The sequence below is a fragment of the Dermacentor albipictus genome, chromosome 9 (assembly GCF_038994185.2).
Source record: "Dermacentor albipictus isolate Rhodes 1998 colony chromosome 9, USDA_Dalb.pri_finalv2, whole genome shotgun sequence".
Taxonomy (NCBI): Eukaryota; Metazoa; Arthropoda; class Arachnida; order Ixodida; family Ixodidae; genus Dermacentor; species Dermacentor albipictus.
The window spans coordinates 69,283,508-69,306,376 of NC_091829.1; the positions used below are offsets into that span (position 1 = coordinate 69,283,508).

The 22,869-nt window shown below is 47.7% G+C and overlaps 1 protein-coding gene across 16 annotated transcripts in view; it reads left to right on the top strand.

Annotated features, from left to right (window-relative positions):
• Positions 1-22,869, top strand: part of LOC135908575 (E3 ubiquitin-protein ligase Topors-like) — a 323,708-nt gene that overhangs the window by 121,015 nt on the left and 179,824 nt on the right. For 3 of the 16 annotated variants that reach the window (XR_011508804.1, XM_065440381.1, XM_065440384.1), the window contains exons 1-2: positions 16,392-16,527; positions 16,794-17,024. The exons of 1 other annotated variant lie outside the window; for it this stretch is intronic. Coding sequence is in view for 1 of the 15 variants with exons in the window: in XM_070526416.1 (XP_070382517.1) it covers positions 16,277-16,384; positions 16,794-17,024 (339 nt within the window). In the remaining 14 variants the exon portion in view is untranslated. 12 more of the 16 variants (XM_065440387.2, XM_065440385.2, XM_065440388.2 and 9 more) reach the window with 10 other exon arrangements.

Here is a 22,869-nt window from a genome sequence, read left to right on the forward strand (position 1 = left end):
TAATTTTTTTGTGCTCTTCTCCTATTTACACGATTAAGTACGCGACCATGTTACCGTGCACAGCAAAATAACTTGTGGAATAGAAGTGCTGATGCACCACGTCTGCGCTTACCGCGGTGAGCTCTGTTGGCTGGGTGCGTTCCCATCGCAGTGTGCACAAATTTGCAACTTTACTTATTATCTGGTGTCACGAATGCGGCCTGCCTCGTACAAGTGACGACTTTTCTCATAAGCAGAGAAACGAAAATGCGTTTTTCGGTGCTTTCGGTCGCTGGAAGCACCGTGATCGCCTACGTCCCCGTCGTCTGCTTCACACGCCAATGCCCTCACTTCTGCCGTCCGCGACGCTGTTCGCACGTCACTAGCGCCTTACGACGGCCACCCGGTATCTATAGCACCTCCTAGATCATAAGCTATCATAAGCTGCATCATAAGCTAAGCACGTATGCTTTTTAATGCGTGAATAAACGTCACTTGTGTGTTCGGGACGTAATTCCCACACTATCCCTTACAAAAATGACTTTAGACTGTCTATAGAAAGTAGACTTTTTATAGACGACCTCGTCTTTCTATAGATTTGGACTTTTGTTGATACAAAGTCTATGGACTCTCTATAGACGAAAGTTCATAAAGTTTCTATTCATTTTTGTCTATTCGCAGTCTATAGATGTCCTATAGAAAAACGTCGATGTGGGGCTTGTTTCTTTTTTGTCTCCTTCCCCTCTGTAGACTACCTATAGAGACCTCTATTTATTTTTCTCTATTTTCTCTCGGCGACGTTGACTGGGGAGAGTCATGCAGGCATGACGGGAGGCAGAGTCCGAGACTGGAGTTCCAGGGTGTGGATGTTCTTGAATACCCAGCACCTCCACCAATTGTAATAGATTGTATTGAACAGTTCAGTTGGTAGCGTCTGTTCGTAATCGAGAAGGCATGTCACGCAGAGCAGGAACAGCTGGTTGCCCGAACGGCTCACGCTCGTGCTTAACACTGGCGATCCGGCTGGCCCACTGGTTCCACTGCAGGCACGGAACACACGATCTGGCTGGCCTTGTCCTTGTGCTCCTCTTCTTCATTACAGGCTATGGGCATTCTGTCGACGAAAGTCGATAAGATTTCTATTTGTTTTTGTCTATTCGCAGTCTATAGGCGCTCTATAGAAAAATGTCGACATGGCGTTTGTTTCATTTTTGTCTACTTCGCCTCTGTAGGCTACCTATGGACAAAAGTCGATACAGTCTCTATTTATTGTTCTTCATTCTATGTCTTTAGACTGTCTATAGACGTGAGTCGACAAGGTGTATATTTCGTCTAGTATATTCCAACTTCTTCAGAAACTCGCACGTGCACGCACGCACGCACGTACACACGCACACACACACACACATTGCTGCGCGATCGGCCGCTCGAGTCACATTGCGTGTAATCGCGGGCTTCTTCACGCTCGGAAAAACACTTATATGGAGCACGTGTTCAGCAACAGAAAGCTGTATCGGGAGTTTCTACTGTCGCTCTACAATTTTATCATTCAGAATTTTCATCTAAATAAGGTAATTGATAAATAAATTAACACTAATTATCTAATCAGGGGAATGCAAAAAAATTCTGAGCAATCTTCAAGTGATGACAAACAACATTACCTTGGTTCTCTCCAGCTACGTAGCATTTGCATATGTTAAAGACTGGCTCAAATTAGGTGAAGCACCCCGTATACTTCTTTGCAATTCGAATTATTTTCCATGGTTTCCTATATCACCGCCGGTGAAGGCCATAGGGTGGGACGTCACCAAAGGTCATGTGAACTTGTGCGAACAGCCCGTATACCGATTGTGGTAAGTTGTGAGATGAAGTAGAAAACAGCCGACACTGTAAAATTTTTATTGCTTCAGGTTTACATGCCATCTATAGGTTGACAATAGACAAAACTCGTTAAGCTGGGCCCAACCCGTGTACGCTGTAACCAAGCGCAGGTACCGGTGGATAATACGGAGCTGCGTTTGATATAAGCCACTGAAGTTGTATACTGCTAAGATTGCTGTAGAGCCTATTTGTAGACTTTAGTATACACATAGTGTATACCTCCGCGTCTGTTGACCACATGATATGATCTACGTAGTCGCTCTCGGCAATCCCAAGACAGTCTTCACAGTTGTCATAGCATGACTTTTGCGGCAGTAGAATAAAGAAAGCAAAACGCCGATCCAATTGTGACAATAGATGGTATGAAAGCCAACTTTAGCTACAAGCGGATTCCAAACAGGCATCAAGCTAACAGCACAGAGACTCGTAATGTCTGTAGCTGACAACGCGGACTTTGTGAGTGCGCGATGAATCGATATCGCGCATGTGGTGTGCGCGTTGTGTGTCGTCCGATTCTCAGATACCTTTCACATTGTCTTCATATCCCGGCTGCATCACTAACATCGGGCGGTTTTTCGTTGAATGATATCATGCACTATAAGCTCATCAAAGTGTCTCATTCACTTAAAATATGTGCCACATTATCTGAGCCCACCCAGTATTTCGCAGGCGATATGCCTGCGCGGCCACGCATATGAGTACCTCATTGCTGTATTGATTGCTTTAACCTATCATCGGAACGGAAAATTTGCACTAACGTACGTGTGGGCATCACATTTGGCGGTACGCTGTAAGATATGCTACAAATGCGCTGTGTTGCTCATCGTCGCTGGCGATTAATGCAAGCGCCTGAAGGGCTCTGTTACAGCTTTTACATACAGCGCATTCATCCATGTGTGCCTTTCAGTCTCATGCGATAGCCCACAGCATTTGTAATACAACCTGCCGGCGCATTTCCTTCGTTCATGCAAAAAGAATGAAAAATGGAAAAGAAAAGCAACCCGTTCCGGCGCGCATGGCGCGCAGAGAGAGACAGAGAGAAAGAGGCAAAAAAAAGGCGCACAGACTTCTCGGAGCTATAGATTAATGAAAATTCATGTTTCTTGACAAATGTCCGCAGAATGTTTATAGACAGAAGTGTATAGGGTTATATAGTTTTATATTTGTAGACTGAAGTCTATAGCACGTCTATAGCATGTCTTTCTTTATGCGTCATACTTAAGATGTGTCCCATTTATTGCGTTAATAAATTCACCAACGCATGTGTTCATATTTATTGCAATTTTGTTTTTCAATACTTGTGTTTTTATTGTTTCCTTGTAGAGTGGGCGCCGGCCACTCTGTGATTGAGCGATCGTTTGACTGTCAACCCGCTCTTTTCTTTTTTGTCAAGAACGGATTCCTTGCATGCAGTGAAACTTCGCTCTAACCAGGGCGTCTGCGAAGTAAATATTTCCAAATTTCCTGAGTTTTACAGGTTTTGCCTGAGTGTCTTTGCAATATTCCCTGAATGACACAGAACTTCGTTTTAGTTCACGACGGGTTAGCACCATGTCACCCGATGCTGTCACTTTCTAGTAAGCATGATAAAACATTTAATAAAAACGACTTTATCCAGTTTGAGTAGTAAGGACTAGTGTTTATTTTATTCAAAACGAAAACAGGAGATCAGTAAAATGCACAGTGAATATAACATCTTCAAAAATAATTGTAAAAGCCATTGCAAATCGAGTCGGACATTCTCAAATGAGAATACGAATAAGTAGGAGATGCGTACAGTAGCAAATATTTTCAAATATGAACTATTTCTATCGACTGATGGCAAGCTCACTGGTACGAGGCCCGAACTTTGTCACAAGCGAGATTCTCTCTCAACAGTTGGTAAATCAACTTCAACTATCCTGACATACTCTCAGCCCGCGGACAATGCCTCGGTGTTGTTTCGCTGCTTTAGAGAGTTTGCTTGGGTTTGGATTAGGGACACCTTCACTTTCCTTTTGAGCTCGAGCACCTTTTAGAAGCGGCGGCATGCTTCATATCCCGTTCATTCCCCAATGTGCATACCGTTTGTGTCGTCGTACTCCTTCCGCCGCGTGTTCGCCTCACGGACCATTTGAAGCATCCTCTTAGTCAGTCGTACACTCACAGTTAACGTCCGATTTCTGACTCCCTAGAGGCCGCGAAACCGTCCGAAAATCGGGCAGTTACAAAAAATGAATGCACGCCTTTTACTGCCCATAACGGGCCCCTCAACACGCCACATAGAAAATTTCGGTTATGCGCCAGAAGTTGTTACGTGCCTTCTAGGGAGCGTTCTGTCGCAAGAATTTTTAAATCGGCTCGTTAATGGACGCAATAGAAATGTTTCAGTGCCGCGAAACCATGATTTCAGGACACGAGGGCCACTGCCAAGGGGGACACTCTATCCACTTGCCCCGCCTAGTCCGCGCAAGCGAAATTCCTTCCCTGCGTTCTCCCATACCGGAACTCGAGGATCGCGTGACGCATGCATCACGGGCCCCGCCTTCGTTTTTTTTCCCCTCGCTGTTCTTTTTTTTTTTTTTGCTGCGGGGTGCACTTGCGCTGACGGCGTCGAGCGCGAGCATTTGCGTTTGTCTCGTTTCGCGCAACACACGATTGTGCGCCCTGTGCACGAGAACACCCGAATAGCGGCAGAAGTCAGCGCTACGCGAATGCTGAGGCAGAGACACGCAGATCGCAGAAAAGGATCGCGCCCGCTGGAACACGACAGAAAATGGCATATTTTCGGTGTCAGCGCGCACGACTGAATGACGCGGGAACAAGCAGACGAAACAGAAATGCATCTCTCTTGCTGCGGTGGGAAGTAAAGCTAGAACACGCAGACATTCGGTTTGTGTCTTTTATTATCTCTCAAAACCTTAATTCGTCTGTTGAAACAACGGATTACACAAATACCAGATGTTGCCTTGAATAATTCTCGAAGTTACGTGTCACTACGAGTGACGTCACCGCAGTGCGATGTACGTAGGCGTACTTGTGCGAAATACGTCGACTCTGCGGCTTGGAGCGTGGCGCCCGCGAGGAGAACACCAGAGGGCGCTCGGTTTGAAATTTCAGCTCTTTCCGCGGCGCGTAGCGATATAATACTTAGCAGACACGCATAGTATGTACGACGCCTGTCAGCTGAAAATGGCCAGACCTGGTGAGGGGCCCTTTAAGGGCTCAAATCGCCACAAACACATCCGAAAAAGCTCTAAAGGCCTGCCACTACACTTATTAGGCACATCGGTGCTCGTACTGTGACAGGAGATCGCGGGTGCACGCGTGTAAAATTAAGGAATACATACTGTGTCACATGACAATTGCCCCTTCCCACGCTCATGCTTCACCTCAACACTTTTGCGTATACTTCACAACGTAACATTTTTGTACTCAGAAGAAGCTAGCTTCCGGGAACCGAAATTATGCAACGCGTCGTGCTTTTCGAGCTTCGAAGCCAATTGCGAGGACCGCGAAGGCGGGGTCAGCGCCATTGCTGACGGCGGCGAATTCTTTCAATGAAAAACGCGGCACAGAACGGTAAGGAGCTTAATAGCGAACGTCGAAGCAGCTAGGCCTAGTGTTACCGCGGTGGTGGCTACGGCTGCCAGCAGATCTGCGTGCGAGAGCGCCGCTTCGAGATGTCAAGGTAACCAAAATGGCGGCCACGGTGGTGCATTTCATACCGTTTCGGACCGGCGGTCATGGCAAAAGGTACGAAACATCGGACGGCGAAGGGTTCTCGCGTCCGAAATTTCAGACGTGCATATACATTGCCTCTACGGGGGAAGTGGTGGTGCCGCGAAGCCGTCCGAATTATCGAACGTCTGGAAAGTCGGTCGTTGACGGTACAGTGGCAACTCCTCCAGCGGACGACATGGCGTCAAAGGGGATTTGTGTTACGATTCCTCTCTGTTACTCGAGCCAGCGTTACCGCGACTTTCGTTCCCTTTCAAGAACATTAGTGCTCATTTTCCCTGATATAAGCACAAAGCCCCTGGTTTTCCCTAAATATATCCCTACTATTAAAAATGCCTGAGAATTCCCGGTTTTCCGTGTTGGTAGACACCCAGCCTAAAGAATATGAGGCGGGAACAGAAATCACTTTGGTTACAACGGCCAACATGGCCGTTCAACTGGGAAAGGTGAGATGGAATGAGTAAAGTTGGCCTTGGGGATGAGCAACGGTTAAAAGAAAGTAAAGCTCGTGCTTTAAACAAAAAGAAAGAAAGAAAGAAAGATAGATAGAAAGAAAGAAATTTAACTGGCTTCTGAAAGAACCTTTCTGATTGTTTCCTAATTTATCACGATAGCTACCAGCAACAGAAAATGTTTTAAAAATGAAATACAGCGCAAATTACCGGTGCGTGTGGATATCACAGATGCCGAATACGACTCGCGCCGTCTTTGCCATTCGCATCACAATCAATTCCGTATTTCCCTGCTAAATATCGTCTAATATTCCGTTTCTGTTCGATTCAGAGAGGTAACCATACATACCGGAGTGGACAGGCCAGAAACTCAAGGCAAGCGGACGTGGACTAACCATCCCCCTCCCCCGGTCATTCAGCTGCAGGAGAGATGGGGTTTGATTGCCCAGGGTTTGATTTCATTTGATAACGTCTGTTTAATAATTTATGATCACGCAAAAGGCTGCCTCGGGTGTTGATAGGCTACAATTTTATTTTCCCGAGTCATTCAAAGCAACCTAATGTTCAGGCAGTGTCACCGCGTTTGTGTCGCTTCACGACGGCGTGTGACCCTGTAGCGACATACACTAGGCTCCTTCAACGGACGCAATGCTCTACTTGTATCTGGTGATACGCTGTCACGTTGTTTAATTACTAAAATTGTCATCTGCGGGATACGGTCACATTTAAGTTTTTTTCTCTCCTTTCCTCAGTTGACCGGTCATCCACTTGCGGACAGCGTTAGATGGATCGAACAATGCGAAGAAATTAGAATTATTTACCAAACAGACTCCGCACACCCTATGAGTTCGCCGTTTCGTTTACCAATAAGCGAGTATTCTAAGTTAGACTCGATAGTGGAAAGTCGTTCTTGAGTACGCATGCGGATTCAATTCGTTCACTGTTCCCACACCACTAGGGAATTTTTAACTCTAGAATACCAGGGTTCATAGACACGATAATGAAAAGTTGCAAGTGTCGGGGTTTCTGAAAAGGAAAGAGGGAAATAGATTGACAGGGAAGAGGAAAGCCCACGGATAACAGCGGCGCCGTTGCGTCAGCGTGATGTCACGGGCATCTAAGTATCGGAGCTTTCCAAAAGGGCACGCTCTGCGCACAGGCTCTCAGAATTTTTATAAAGAAAGAGATTAAGAACCACGTCATATACTGTAAAGCAGTGATTTGGGCTTGTTGGTAAGACATCGTGAGGCTTATAGCGCGTTAAAAAGACAAGGACGAAGGTGAGACGTGGTTCCCGGCACAGTTAGGACCAAAGATCGGCGACGTCCCCAACCCTCACGAGGCGGCGCACGAGGGTGCGCGGCTTCACCCAACCACTCGGAGAACAAGGACGCCCCCACTACAATGAAATCACAAAACACTACTACCTACAACGTAGAGAGTATAGCACGGCACACCGCATGCTCACTTGAGCTCAAGCGGTTACATTGAGAATGCTACAAACACACACGTACCCCACGCAAAACAGACTACACCATTACATGCCTGAGCTCTACGACAAGCCTTACTGCACCAATTGCAATACATCCCTTAACGTGTATCATTTACTCTGGCCGTGCTCGCAAGCTCACATAACTGCGAACAGGAGAAGCGCAAGTTTGAGGAAGCAATCCGGAGCGAAGAACTAGCTCCCCAACTCTGGGCCGTCCAGCAGGTCCACGACGCCGCCTTGCCTTACAGTCCGCGCTTGGCGAGGCGTCTTGCCAAACATCGCATGGTATAGACGGGCATGTCTGTGACACCTAGCAAGCCAAAGATCGTTTCATAAGCAACCACATTCCTGTTGATGTCAACGGCGCCGCACCATCCCGAGTCGTATAAGGGCATAGCATCGTGGTAGAGAAGCAGTTTCCTTACTATATTCACAAGAATAGTCAACGCAACTAACCTGGATAGTCGAGAAAGTCATGAACGATGCGCGAAGGACTGCAGCGTCGTGCCCGGAAGACCTGTCGCACCGTGACCAGGGATGAGACTGAGTTATCAGGTCACGTGACGGATGGCGTCATTCACTGAAGTTTCCAGACGAAAGGTCAAACTCGGGCTGAAACTCAGTTGGAATTGAAGAGGCTTAGCTTCAAGGCCACGGAGCGGGAACACTGAGTCGCGTGGTCTAGCAAGGGAAGGAAGTGGCTTGAAGCCAGCGCGAAGGCTGTATTAATTGTGCAAGGCGCGCTACATGTGAGATTGATCCTTTCTCTGCGTATTCCATTGTTTTCTTCAACTGATTGTTTTTGTTTCCTGAAGACTTATGTGGCCGTCGTACATAATGTCGTGTCAATACATTCGGCATCGATTCATTCGGCATCGATACATTCGGCATCGCAAAGTGCTCGTCATTGTGTGCCTCTGTGTACGTGTGTTGCTATTTGCTCTTCACTTTATGTGATTTCTTTATATTCATTAGAAAATCAAATGTTGCAAAAAGACGGCGGCCAAGGTTGCCAACATTTTTTACACGAGGAAATAAATTAAATACAATCAATTTACTGCCTTCAAGTTGTGAAGCTGCGCAGAACTCGATTGCTTAGGCCTGAGTCAGTATTTCATATAGTAATCTAGTTTCTTCCTCGCTGCCTGTCACGGAAAGAGGCAGATAATGACGATTGCTTGGCGTTCGAAGCAAATTATGAAGTAGATAAGAAAACAATTACTCGAGGGAATTGTCGCGGTAGTGTTTATGGCAAATGTAAGCATGGCGCTTCGGTCAGCGTGCGAATATAGACGACTAAACTTCGTCCTAGTTCCATTAAATGGCTTGGTGACTTTGCAAATACACCACTTTCAGCAAATTTTCGGTTGTTGAAGCAACAATTTGCATTAATTTTGCGTGTACTCGGAGTATTACTGCCTCCTGCGTTTAGAAATGCTGGATTGATTTTTAATTCAGGTAGATAAAGCGCAATAAATAAAGCCGCAAGGATGTTTAAAGCCACAAGCACGAAACTCCGACAAATAAATCTACTCATCTGAATTGCGGAGGGTAATTCTGGAGTTAGCATCATTCCGAAATCAGTACCTGTGAAATGCTTCGCAACACATTGATTCACACCGTGCGTGGGATCTGCACAATTTGGATGTTAACAATCAAAGTGACAGAATAATCTATCGGTGTGCCTCACATGCACAACGGTGTATAAGGATATTTTGTACTTTGCTGCACTCGAATAAATATAGTGTCGACAAAATCACAAGTTTTAATGGTCGATTTGACTTAAAGGCAAGACTTGCTTGTGTCGCCGCCCTGCGATGTGGTCGGGAACCGCCTATCACGCGTGCAGCTTAAGTATGAAGCTGACTTCAGCGGTCATGAGCGGGACGCTGTATAGGCACGATTGTAGGCGAAGTCGGGACACCGTGCACTGCTAAAAAAGTTCGAACCCTTTGGGGCTTATCTTGTCCCACAACGGTAATCGTCACAACCTTGCATGCGTTTCCTTGCTTGAAAACCTTGCGCTAGCTACTTTTCCCTCAAGAATGCAGTGTAACGCAGATACACGCATATACCGTTCCTGACCTGGAAAGATCGGGCGCGCAGCGTTACAGAAAAAAAAAGAAAGTGAACAGGCAGCGCAGAGATTGTGTCTCCTTGCCTGACCCCTTTCTTGATAGGTTTCTCTTTTTTCACTTTTCTGGTAGAGGATTGAAGTAGCTGTGGAGTATGTGGATATTTGCCGAGATATTCATGTACGTTTCCTGGTGGAAATGCGTTCCTTCGCAAGCGAGAGGCAATCTGTAATTTGTTTCTCATTCCAATCGCGTTGCAAGATGCCACCTAACCTGTTTTTTCTCACACCCGGAAAGCTTCTTCGGTATTGCAGTGTGCGGGCGCAAGCCAGTTAGTTTCCACGAGTCCGAGAAAACAAAAAAGTGCCGTCGCGAGCACAAGTTAACGGTCCCCTGTGAGTGCACCAGTTGGCTTGTTCAGTGCGCTCGTGCGAATATCTCCCACACAGGCCTCACTGCACACATATAATACACATATACGCTCTAAGAATTGTGCCTTAAGGGCAAGCCTTTATCGCAATAAAAAAAAAGAATATCTCCCAAATACACTGCCGTTCCGCCCAGGGCTTGGGCTCGCCCGGCGTTGAAACCCGCGCCAGTGCGCATGCGCATGACAGTTCGGTCTTGCCGACGCATCAACTAAGCTTTGCGCATGCGCTCCGGGAACCACCGCTCTGTGCCGAGTGCATGCATGCCATCCGTGGCGGTGCGGTGTGTCATCACTGCGTTCTTATCAGCTGCAACTTCGATTGCTGCGTATCTGCCGCGAGAGCTAACAGTGTGCCAGCAATGACGTCACGCTTTGCTACCGCCGGACCATACGTAAAGGGACACTAAAGCGAAACAATAAATCAGTTTAGATTAATGAAGCATTGTTTGAGAACCCTGCAGGCAGTCATTTTAAAAACAATTGCTTGATTATTAGATGAGAAAATGAAGGTCCAAGTATCAGTATTTGAGTTTAGCGCCGAAACCCCAGCGCCGGTACGTCAGCGTGACGTCAGGGATGCCAAAGTATGTTTTCGCATTTGGGCCGCGTTGGCTGAATGAAGGTTCCCGAAGCTTGTCATGTTTAATATTTGGTTCCTTTAGAACACAATGTAGTCAATCTGTAACGCTATATATAATTAATAGGCCGTAGAAGATGCCATCAAAATCCAAGACGTCACAGCCCCAGGTGCGGAAACTTAAGCAGGCGTCGCCACCCGTATTTGGTTCTTTCGCTTTTTCTGGCTTACCAAACGTCTTATTGTTGTAAGAGTGGTGTTTTTGGTGTTGTAGAGCGGTAATTTACTGATGGAGAAGAAATCATTTTTCGCTTTAGTGTCCCTTTAAGAGGAGTGGATGCAAGTTGAAGATAACCCGACGCGTAGGAAAGAGGAGACGGCCTCGCGTATGCGCACTCAAGCGGCTCTACCTAGGCACGCTCTAGCAGGAATCTCTTATGTCTATTACTTGTGCTCATAGCTGTAACGTGCGAGTGTTAGCCAGGCTTTTCATGATTTGAGTCACTTTGTGCCCTTAATGGGAAACACCTGCAGCCTTTTTCTTTTAGTAGGGGTTGACTTTCAGCGTAACCACTTTTTTCTTTCTTTTTTTTCCCAAAGCTTCAGCTGCTGGAACTAGCCATAGAGCTTCCTACAATTACTAGAGGGAGCTCTGGTGCTGAAAACGTTCAGTCACCATGGGAATGATGGCCAGTACATAAATTTGTCTGACTTTTGGGCTTGGGGCTTCAGATGTTCTTGTGGCTTCGCTTATTACGCTTTATCGGGGCCTAAATTCGACTATACTTCAAAGCAATTTCCGCTTTCTTTAATGCAGAAGGTAAGAAGACTCTGCAAGCACGCTTAATCGCTGATGATTCCAGTGGTTCCGCTTGTCCATGCGTTCATGGCGTTATGGTTTCAATATCGGGATTCCTTGCTTCAGGCCCTGTGTTAGAATTCTGCCGTCGGACAATTTTAATAACGTTTTTTTTTTCGTTATTCATAACGCAATACTTTTTAGAGGTGGTCACTCTGTAAAGTCACGAAGTCATTTAAAGACAGAACGACGAAGTTTGGGTAAATACATATACTATCCATCATTCCCATGTTTACCTAACCGACCCGCTAGCAGTCCCCGTAGACACTAGCGCCCCAGGTCGCTCTAGTAATTCTATGAAACTCAATGGCACTAGCAGCTTGGAGCTACTGAAACTTCAGCTCCGTATAAGCGGTTAAACGTAGGCTTCTGGCGTGACCATTAAAACGTTCTTATATCACGTCAAGTCGTTACTACCCCGGCTCAAAGAGCGCGGAGTGAACAGGCCTTTGCACAACATTATTGTAGCCGGAGTCAAATTGCAAACATTCCTCGGTCAAGCCAACACCACCTGTTAGCCGGAGTCAAATTGCAAACATTCCTCCGTCAAGCCAACACCACCTAGATAGCACAAGGCCTGTTCACTCCCATCCATGATGTCATGCTACTGGCCCGACGGCCATGGAATCTAATGGGTATGCTCCCAAGTAAGCGGCGGTGATTTTAAGGTCACTGCTTTCGTCACGCCAGCCTTGGCAACAGAAATTTATGGATACCATCGTCTCGATTTCTTCCCTGCGTTCATTCCCATCAATATCGACCATCGTCTTGTACTAACAAGGCGTAGTAAAACGGTAACCCTACTTGTAGAAAGAAAAAATAAAAACAATTATTCGTTACCAAGTTATGTCTAACCAAAAAGACCGAGAAACTAAAGAGCATGAAAAATAATTATATAGATTGCTCGGTTAACCTAACACTTCTGACAATCAAACGAGCGAAAAAGATCGTAAAAAACATCGCTTTGGCGCTGCTGCTCCTGCTGGGCTGAGAAGGCACTTCCAATCGGCACGTCTGCTCCCTTCGGCCTCACTCGAGAGAGCGGATAAATGGATGCTATGAGCGTCCCCTTTGAAGTGGGGTGGTGGGTCGCGCCACCAAGCTCTTATTTTGCCTAGTGTCCTACCTATCTTTGGAAGAAAAAATACACACACACGCAAGGAATTCCCAGCATCAAACTTTATGAACCACTGTTGGGAATCTTGTACACCTTCGTGTTTTGTGGTCACCCTACTTTTCGGCTACCAAACTTCCAGTCGCCTCATACTAATCTCTCTTGCGTACACGTTTACTTTCCACCTGATATAGCTGAATCCAGAGGCTTCAAGGAGGCCAGACGAGCCTAAACCTATAGCTGGTGCGCTGAAACCGGATGCGCGGAGGCGAGCGCCATCTGGAGGTGGTGCAAGCAACCCAGTGGCGCACATGTTTCGCTGCGATTTGAGGTTTGCAAAGAAAAGCTCGAGAAATTAACCTTTTCATCGCCTGTGATTGTGGCAATAACACGAACAGTGAATACGTATCTTGTACTGAACTTCGCAGTAACTAAACCTGCGTGTTTTCACCTTACTTTCAAAGGAATTACAGATACGTTTAACTATGGGAACGCAATTTGCGATCGTTTACTTAAGAAATAGAAGTCGCGAAGTGAAATAAGGAAAAGAACAAAAAGAAACAGTGCAGACAATTCGTTGCTTACCATATATTTATTGTCCTTTATATACAGGATCGATAACGTAGTTTCGAACTGCGTGAACTTAGCGCAAAAGAAACAAACGGCTAAAATGTTTCGAAATGAGAACCACGAAAAGGAGCATTCGTAAATATTTTCACTTCTCAATGATAAAATAATCGAGCGACGATCTCCGATTATTCGAAATTCCTAGATTAAGTGACATACTATGATGCTCTTTTTACGAGACTTCCTCTACATATGTACTATTGACGCCAAGAAAAAAAATTTTACGATAGTAGCTACCAGTGAAACGTAACCGGATTGCGCATTTATCATATTTGACTACAGAGCCATGGCTCTGTAGTCAAACCATGGCTCTACAGAGCCATGGCTCTGTAGTCAAATATGATAAATGCACAATCCGGTTACGTTTCACTGGTAGCTACTATCGTAAATTTTTTTTTCTTGGCGTCAATAGTACATATGTAGAGGAAGTCTCGTAAAAAGAGCATCATAGTATGTCACTTAATCTAGGAATTTCGAATAATCGGAGATCGTCGCTCGATTATTTGATCGGGATGTTTAGCAGAGCTGAACAACACATAAGGCACTCGCTTATCACTTCACCAACGATAGGTTAGCGTCCAGCTATCGTCCTCACGCTTGTGTGGAACTTCAACGGCACACAAAACGCATAGCGTTCCTCGGTCGCGTTCCCGTCAAGTGCTGCGTCAACCGTTTACTAGCCGACTGCTCCGCGTATCCGTTTACGTCATTGCTATTCCACTAACCCCAGTGAATGCGCTACGAGATGCGAGTTCAGTGAGTTACTATTGGGAAAGGTAATTCCGCAGATATCGCACTGACAATGCTGCAACCGGACGTGCTCGTCGCGGTCGCATTTCTGGGCGAAACTGGAGGGGCAGTCCGGGCACTGATAGACAGTTTGAGCCGCATGGATGCGTCGATGTCTTGCCAGGCTCGAGGAACGGGTGCAAGCCAGGGAGCACACGTCGCAGACGTAGTTCCGGTTTGCTTGGCCTTCCGTGCTTCTGTCGGCTCCCCTAGAAGTATAGGGCGAAGAAGGGCGACTTAGTACACGGATAGATGTCGCAGTGAGAGCGGAGCGCATTCTGTTGGCCAGTACAAAAGAAACGTAATATGCACGATAGTGCCGTTTTGTAAAAGCATCCTCTCTGCTCCTTGTACTATACCTTCTACATATTCTGTCCCTTAGGCACAACGCAGGGGTTTCCCAAACCGGGTTCCGCGAAGGGAATTTCAGCGTTCTGTGAGCGGCCTAAAGAAATATGGCCGCATACGTTCTTAGTCGAACTGTTACATTCAAGTTGGACTTAATAAACCACCGCATGGACACATCCGCGCTTGCAGTTGGCTTCGCGTGAAAGACTGTTGCGAAGCGGTATTGAAGGCTCCGCGCTGTGCCATTCGTGGGTCCACACGCGTTGCATTAGTGCTCATCTTTGGTCTGAACGAGACTGAACCCACAAGTCCAGCAAGAAGAGAACATTTTCTAATGTGTACGTTTCTTTACGCATCGCAAACCGCTTTGAAGTTTGACTGTTCCTCACCTTCAAAGCGATCTGCGATGCGGACAAAGTGCGCCGACTGCTGGTAGCTTCGCATGCGCTGTGCTTTCGACGCATAGTTCGCGTTGAAGCGAGACGCAGCACGAAGGTCAGTTCGCTCGCTGCCGCTGCCGTACCGAGCAGCGTCTTGTGTGTTGCCTTGTGGTGCAATTGTAGATGCGGTGTAGTTGCTGACGGCGCCGAGCCAGCGTCTGTGTCCCTTCCCAACGCGAACGAAACCGCGCTATCGCTCGACAAATGTGATTCAACCGCTTTCAACCACGGCAATTTTTATGCGAAGCATACTAGCCGCACAACCACGCTCTTCCTTGCTGCGCCGCGCGCGGCCGCGTAGCTACCACATGACGTCATAACAGCTGCAAAAGCGGAGGCTCAACTCGTGCGCTCGCTTGCGGCCGCGTAGCTACATAGCCGGGTCTCAGCTCGTGCGCTCGCCTGCGGTCGCACAGATGGTACTGCGGCATAACTCCCGCTCCTCCCGCTAGGGCACTGACGTCACAACAGCTGCAAGCCGGGCTCAACTCTTGCGCTCGCCCGCGGTCGCACAGCCGGTGCTGCGGCCTAGCTCTCGCCTACTTTACTGATCACCACAGCGTATTTATTGGTTTGAAAATAAAGGAATAAGCACAGTAACGCATGAGTTGTTTCTTTGTCTAGCCGAACCAAATATAGCCAAGCAACAGCAGTTCACCAGGCTAAACAGTGGTTCAACAACTAAAATAAAGGCTAGCATGCTTCGCATCCTGGGCTTAACCTTAGCTAAGCCACAGCCATTTTTTTTGCTGCGTTTTCTACTTCGCATTGTTTACCGATGCTGACCCAATGAAAGCACGAAAGCTGTTGAGCGCTAAATATAGTCCGACGTAGCGTGAGCGCGCGCGCACGCGTTACGTCACGTTGGCGAGAACAACGGCGTCATAGTTCGACCGGTGGTTCGACGCAGTGGCGCAGCCAACGTAACCGGACGCGGCTACCGCGCTCCGACGCGCACGGCGTCGAACGACGTTCGTCCGCGCGCCGATAACGTCGGACTGTAAATGCGCCTTTAATCAATCTTCGGTGTGACGCGAGCTTCGCTGATAATGAATGCTTGCCTCTGGAAACTTCCAAAATGTTTAGTTCGCAAAGATGTTAGACATATACAGAGAGATGCCACGTCTTTGGTGCGGCTTAGGCATGCGTCTTGCTTGGGCCAGCAAATCGCTCTATCATAGTCGGTTTATTTGTATGATCAGTGTCCAAGCACAGTCGAAACTATTTCTTTTTCTGTTTATGGCACTCGTTTTATTTACCTGTACTCCGGTCACTATGTTGGCGAGCCTAAAATGGAAAAGTGAATAAACACACCAACAGCAGCAGCTGCGCAATACAAGAGAGTGTCTTTGAAGCTACCACGCATTTACACGTGAAAAACAATTCCACTGTAGAAGGCAGGAAGTATCTGCCCAGCTGAAGCACACGAGTATGCTGCTGACGGCACCACTGGTTGACTCTTGCTGACACCAGTCACTCGAAACCTTGAAAATATGGAAATCTTACCTTCCGTTGTCCTCCATGATTGTAAGAAGCTTCCTCGGTTCTTGTGCGGCGTGTCCTGGGATTTGCGTGTCGTTGCAGCTGTTCAGCGGAAGCAGGTGAACCTTGGTTCCTTCCTCGACCGGTAATAGATACGAAGATTGCGAGGCGCAGGTGTCCGTTCGGTATTGAACAAGGATAACGCACGACAAATGCGCATTTGCTGTCGACGAATCGCAGAAACTGCGAAAAACTTTCCCACGTAAGTTTACCGCTAGAGAAACGCGAGTGTAGTACTGGTAGTAGTGCCACTAGGGTGACCAGCTAGGCTAGTTTCGGTTCTGGCAACAGCGTGGTCATGTATCTGGTTCCCAACGGAAAATAAATACCTTTTACATATTTGGCTCTTCAGAACCTGCAGGTAAAGAAAAAATATAGAAGTGTGTGTAGAAAAATGTGTGTTTGCTACTATTTTCTCGTTTTGGCGTACTTTTTTGTATTTGGTCGCTTCATTTGTTGCGCCAGCAGGCGGCGCTTCCGCTGTCATCGCTTCGGCTGCCGTTCTGTTCGTCTGCTCCTGACGCTCTGCACAACTGCGCGCCCCTGCCGTCTGCCGTGCGCTACAAGATGTCTCTAAATCGGCCAGTGTCTCAGCATTTTAGGGAAAACCGAAGAAAGGACACATGGCATTCTGTGTGGCTCTACAGCGGGCCAACACGAGGAGGGACAGCATTGCCCATTTCTTGTACTTCCAGAAAGGTAAGCCCCTTTTTTCATGGAGTCGTTAGGTAGAGAAGAACCGCTAACGTTATGCAATGGCTATAAGACGAAAGCAACGCCTTCCGTACGCTGTAAGTTTACCTGTGATGTGTAAATAAATCGAGGCTGCCTATCGACAGCACCTCCCTAGTTGAGTGAGCGAGCCAAATCGCTGACGTTAATTGCGCTTCTCTGTGTCTCGGTGACTGCTGTTCGTTTCTTGCTGTACGGACGAGGAATTAGGTTAGCAAAATAGAAGTGAGGCGTGCAGACGAACGTGCTGTCCACTTCTCTACTCTTGTGTCCTGTCTGCACGCCTCACTTCTATTTTGCTAACCTAATTCCTTGTCTACTCTTGTGTCCTGTCTGCACGCCTCACTTCTATTTTGCATAATGAATCCTTACCAACTAGCTCAGCTTTCTGTCGTTCTAAGAATTAGGTTAGACAGCATTGGCGGGGGGGGGGGGGTGCTTGCATGTTGTCCTTGGTTGTGCATTGCAAGCCGCCTATAGAGGTTCGCAAGGCGGGGAAACCAATTGAAGGAGCACTGCGATAACGCAAAAATCACTGCAAGCACAGTCTTCTTCGCGTTGTCTGTTTCGGCGACGGACGCATTTTACGCTACGCAGCGAAATGTGTGTCGCCAGAAACCCCGCCTACGATTTAATTTCGCCGCACTGCATCTCGTCGCCTTGCGGTTTGACTTCGTTGGCTTCTTTCCTTCGACGGCCGCGCGACGCATGTGATGATGAAAATGACACGACAAATCTGCACGAAAGACGAAAGCAACGCCTTCCGTACGCTGTAAGTTTATCTGTGGCGTGTAAATACATCAAGGCTGCCTATCGACAGCACCTCCTGAGTTGAGTGAGTGAGCCAAACCGCTGACGGAAATTGCGCTTCTCTTTATCTCGGCGACTGCTGTTCGTTTCTTGCTGACGATGTTTAAATGCTTGCTGTACGGCCGAGAAGGTTTGCGATTCCGTCATGCAAACCTTCTAAAGCGCATCTAGTTAAGGACGGCAATTGTTAGCTCTTATACTGGCATCAAAGCTCTGAACTGCTTGCCGTCAAAACAACCTTAAAAAAAACCTGACAAAAAAATTGCGCTTTCCCCAGAAAGACGAAGCACCGATTGCGTTAGCGAATGATTAGACAGGCATACGAAGTCAAGATAGGCTCTATAAATCTTTATCGGCTCTATAGGCGTGTGTACACTCCTTTACTAACAAAATTAACCGGCATGGTGGCACGCGCGCGCAGGCAAACGAACAAATCTCACTCGATGACTGCGGACACTCGCTATTAGAACGCTGGCGAAAGGAAGAGCGGCAGCGGCAGCGAGCGAATTGCCTTTCGCGTTGCCTCTCGTTTCAACGCGAAGCGGCGAGAACACAGCGCAGGCGAAGCCATCAGCCTTCGGCGCTCCTAGACTTGGCACCCAAAGCAGGTTACTTTCAGGACAGGGCAACGCATACCCGCGCCCCGTCTTCCAACCGCCCGTACAGTCGCGATCAATTTCAAGGTGATCGCGCGAGCACCGACCGGCGGGCCTCCCAAGCAGCATAGCGGCCGATTTCGGAACTGCGAAGATAAAAATTGCGCTGCCTTCTTCCCCTATTATGCTCTTCTAGGCTGCAACCATCACCCCCGAGACCAACTAGCCACATTTTTGTGTCTGTTTCCCTTTCATGGCAATGATCTGTGTGCGTCGCTTCCTCGGGCTAACAATGACGCCTCTGTGCAAAAGCTCATAACGCAATCGAAATGAATTCGCAAGTTATGCCGTGAACGGTGACGGGAGGGACAGCTTTTCAGGGAACAGCAAAAGAGAGAGAGGGGAGCTATCTGATCTTTCCCTCTCGACCGACGGTGAAGACGTAACGTGGCGCTGCTCCTAGTTTTGGTCGCCGCTCGAGCGATCACCTTCAAATGGATAGCAACTGTACAGCCTTGCGCACGCGACGGAAGACAGCACCCTCTCTCCCCACCTTCCTCCCTTACACGCGCGAGTTGAGGTCACCATCCGTCTCGGCTCACCTTCGTACCCTTTCTCTCGAACCTACAGCATACGGTGAGTGGCCGCGGTCATATCCTACTCGGATTTTATATGGAACATCGCGGCAATGACGCCAGAAATTCGCCTGGAGTCGGAGGCGGTGATATCGTCTCAGACGCCTTTTGTTTCTGGGCGCCACTTGATTAATGCAACTTGGTGAATTACGCGCATATATACCTGTGCAATTTACTGCTTATCTAGAGGCTGCCGATCTGGACGCTCGCGTGATGAGAGTAACGCGAGTGTGACTTATTTTTCCGGAAGTAAAAAAAGAACTGGTGCAGTGATAAAAGACGCCTGCTGTGTTAACAGAGCAGAAAAGACCGAACAAAGAAGGAGCGATACTCGGAGGGACCGTTGTTTGCAGCGCTGCATAGCACTTCATTTCCCGGTGAACGCTTGCGTTTGAGTTTCCCACATGTCTGCGAATCTGACTCGTCACGCCGCATCAGTTACAACCACCGTATCATCTCTGCTCATGCTCGCCGTCGATCGACGTTGCTTGTTGACATCTTTCCTCCTCGTCTGTCGCACCAGGCATCAGAAACTCGAATTTTTCAAGTTATAGACATGATGCTGCTTGGGCATATTGCCTGTCAGTGCCTCGAAGTATAAGCTCCGATGCGATCATTATCTGAATATCCGAACGCACTGCGCCGACACACAAACACCTCATTTGCATTTTTAATATGGCGCGTGCATTGCACATTCTGCGTGTAATGCACATTCTGCGTGTAATGAGGCAACAGGGTAACGACACGATACGTTTTTTTTGTTTTGTTTCCAAGTTGTTCTTGAGCCGCTGTGTCTATCTTAGTGTTGATGCTTCAGATGATGTGAATGTTAAACATGAACCCTGCACTTTGTATTGCGTTTTTGTTGTTAACGACCATTGTATATGTAACGACCGCTCCCCCCCCCCTTATGTAATGGCCTAAGCCAAGGGCCCTTAAGGGTAAATAAATGATGAAATGACGATGATACGCTGCTCCGTCTGAGCGATTCCGGTGCTTCCATCAGGCCGCCTTGTTTACAAAATGCGTGCTGCAGATAGCGACGGCTGTCCAGTTCACAGCTAAACTTACCAATAAGACGAGGTACTTTATTCGCTGTTTCTATGCAGGGCGATGTGAGAGCGTACTGTGTGGAAGAGGACCGTAACGCACTGGCTCACGGGGCACCACTCCCCAAGATCCTCACCTTCAGGGGATACCAGAAGAACTACGTATCGGCCGTTGCCTTACGTAACGACTGCGTTTTACAGCACGTGGCCTCTGGTGACCATTCCGAGCGGTGGCAGGTGGCGCTACGGATGCATTGAACGCAACTTTTGAACAATGATTCACGAGACGACACGGTTTCAAAGGAGAGTGCTGCAGGCCCAGTCATTTCATCCCTTTCTGGGCCAAATTTTTTTCGACAAAGAGAAATAGTTACGTTAATCTACGTCTGATCACCAGATATCAAGGCAAAATAAACGAAATTCCGGCTTCAGTCTTGTACCCTCTATCGAAGATATTTCTCGTGGACCGCCAAAAAACGCAATGCATTGAAGCCGAGAGTCCTATTTCGGGCTTCCTAATTTGCAGTCATAAATGCTGCGAAACATTGCCACAGAAACTTTGAATACCCCCTTTTTTTTAGCCAACAAAGGCAGGTTATATGCATTGTGCAGTATGTTGCGAGAAAAAAGGCAGATTTTCTCTACAGGTGAAGCATCGGTCGTGATAGCAAAGTATACGACAACCGCACGAAGTGAGCTTCGTAGCTTTATGAGCCCCGCAAATAGAAATAAACGTTCGCTTACTTAATGACAAGCCTGGTTTCACGCGCACACAGGCGCAAGAATATCAACAGATCTCATCGGATGACCGCTAATGCTCGTTGTCGAAAACGCTGGCGTGATGAAAAAGCGCCGGCAGAAAGTAGCGAACGCTTGTTGCTGCGTTTCGCTCGAACGCGTTTCCGAAGCACGAGATCACGTGACCTGCAACGTTGGGCTGAGCGGGAAGGGCGCACGCATGAAGCCGCCAGCCGTACCGATGGCCAAAGCGCATGCCCTCGGCCCAGATGACAGCCGTGTGCAGCCACGGCCGGAATGGAAGAGGAGACGCCCACTCATGCGCCCTGTTAGGTATGGCCGGACGCCAAGGGCCCCGTGGGTGCTACGTCATCCCCTTCCCCTCTCATGGTCGGGGCCCGTGGGTGCTGCGTCATCCCCACGCTACCGGAGAGGTCACTCACCCGACGCTCTCCCCGGATTCGTCGAAGAGAGGTCATTCACCCGACCCTCTCCGCGGATCCGTCGAAAAGAGGATCGACATCCCCTTCCCCTCTCAACTTGGTCGGGGCGTGTGGGTGCTGCGTCATCCCCACGCTACGGAGAGGTCACTCACCCGACGCTCTCCCCGGATTCGTCGAAGAGTGGATCGACTTCTCCTTCCCGTGCTTGGTAATGCAGGAGGAGGGGCCTTCTCTCTGTGCCTGTCACGTGTCATCGACGAAAGCAAGATCCCGCCCACACGATTGTAGAGAGCCTATTTAAGGGGCTCCGAAATGTACTTGTGATACTTCATACTTCATTCTCTTCTTATTTTCTTTCAACTACCTTTGAATAAACAGTGCAAGTTTCGCACTAGCAAAACGTCGTCTCGCCCTTGCTCGGTCGCCATGGTCTACCGGATGCCTGCAGCTCGCCGACAACGCCACGCTACCAGGTCGCTAGCAGTGCGATCGTCTACAAATGCAACAAAGTGGTTGCTAACGGAGGGATCGCCCTGAGGTGCAACAGCCCTCACATGCTTGTTCACGTTAGCGCGCGCTCTGGAATATCATTACATCTGTTTCTGAGTGATTCTGAACGTCGCGCACGGCACAATGACGACGATTGCCGTGTTGACGACGGAATGACGGCAATGGGTTGACGATGACGGAACAACGTCGACAATGACGACGACATATAACAATGACACAACCTGTGCTGGCATAGGAGTGGATGGACGGACTGACGGACGTGAGCTCAAAACAGATGAAGTAGGGAAGGAACGCTATTGGCAATGAAAATTGTGCCTCAAATATGTCTTTAATGAATCCCGATGGGTCTCGTTTTTCTCATGAGGAACGCTCAGCTCGGACCTGGCAATATACCTGTCGAAATTCTAAAGGCCACTAATGCCGTTTCTGGTCGCATTCTTCAATTTATATTCACGCAGACTATCTCTGAGGTATCTGTTACAAAGGACTGTACAACTCCGAAGGTTGTGCCAATATTCAAGACAGGAAATAAATGCGTCCCTTGCAACTATCGCCCCATTTCACAAAATACTATAGCCTGCAAGCTCCTGGCGCACATCACATGTTCACAAATAGCAAAACACCTCGCGGACGGCTTATCTTTTTTATGCAAAACATTGCTTTCGTCCTTGCTTATTCTGGCTTATCGCTTCTCGTCGTCTTTTTAATTCGATGAGCATTCAGCATCTTCTCGGCTCTACTAATGCCTTTAACAACTGCTTTTTGCCTATTGCTAAAGCGGATTGGAATAAGCTACCCTAATTGAACGTTATCCTGTGAAATGTTGTAGTTTATTCTTCGCACAACCTATGTGCTGTTTGCGTTAACTACAGGTCACCTTTCTTTTTGTTCGTTGAATGATACTTTGTCTTTCCATTTTACTTATCGGCATGAAGTGTTTATGTTTGTGTTTCTCGACCAGTCCGCCGAATGTATGCCGGGAAATATCTTTTCTTTTTCAATTTAGTCTTTAGTGATCCTTGTTTAACCAC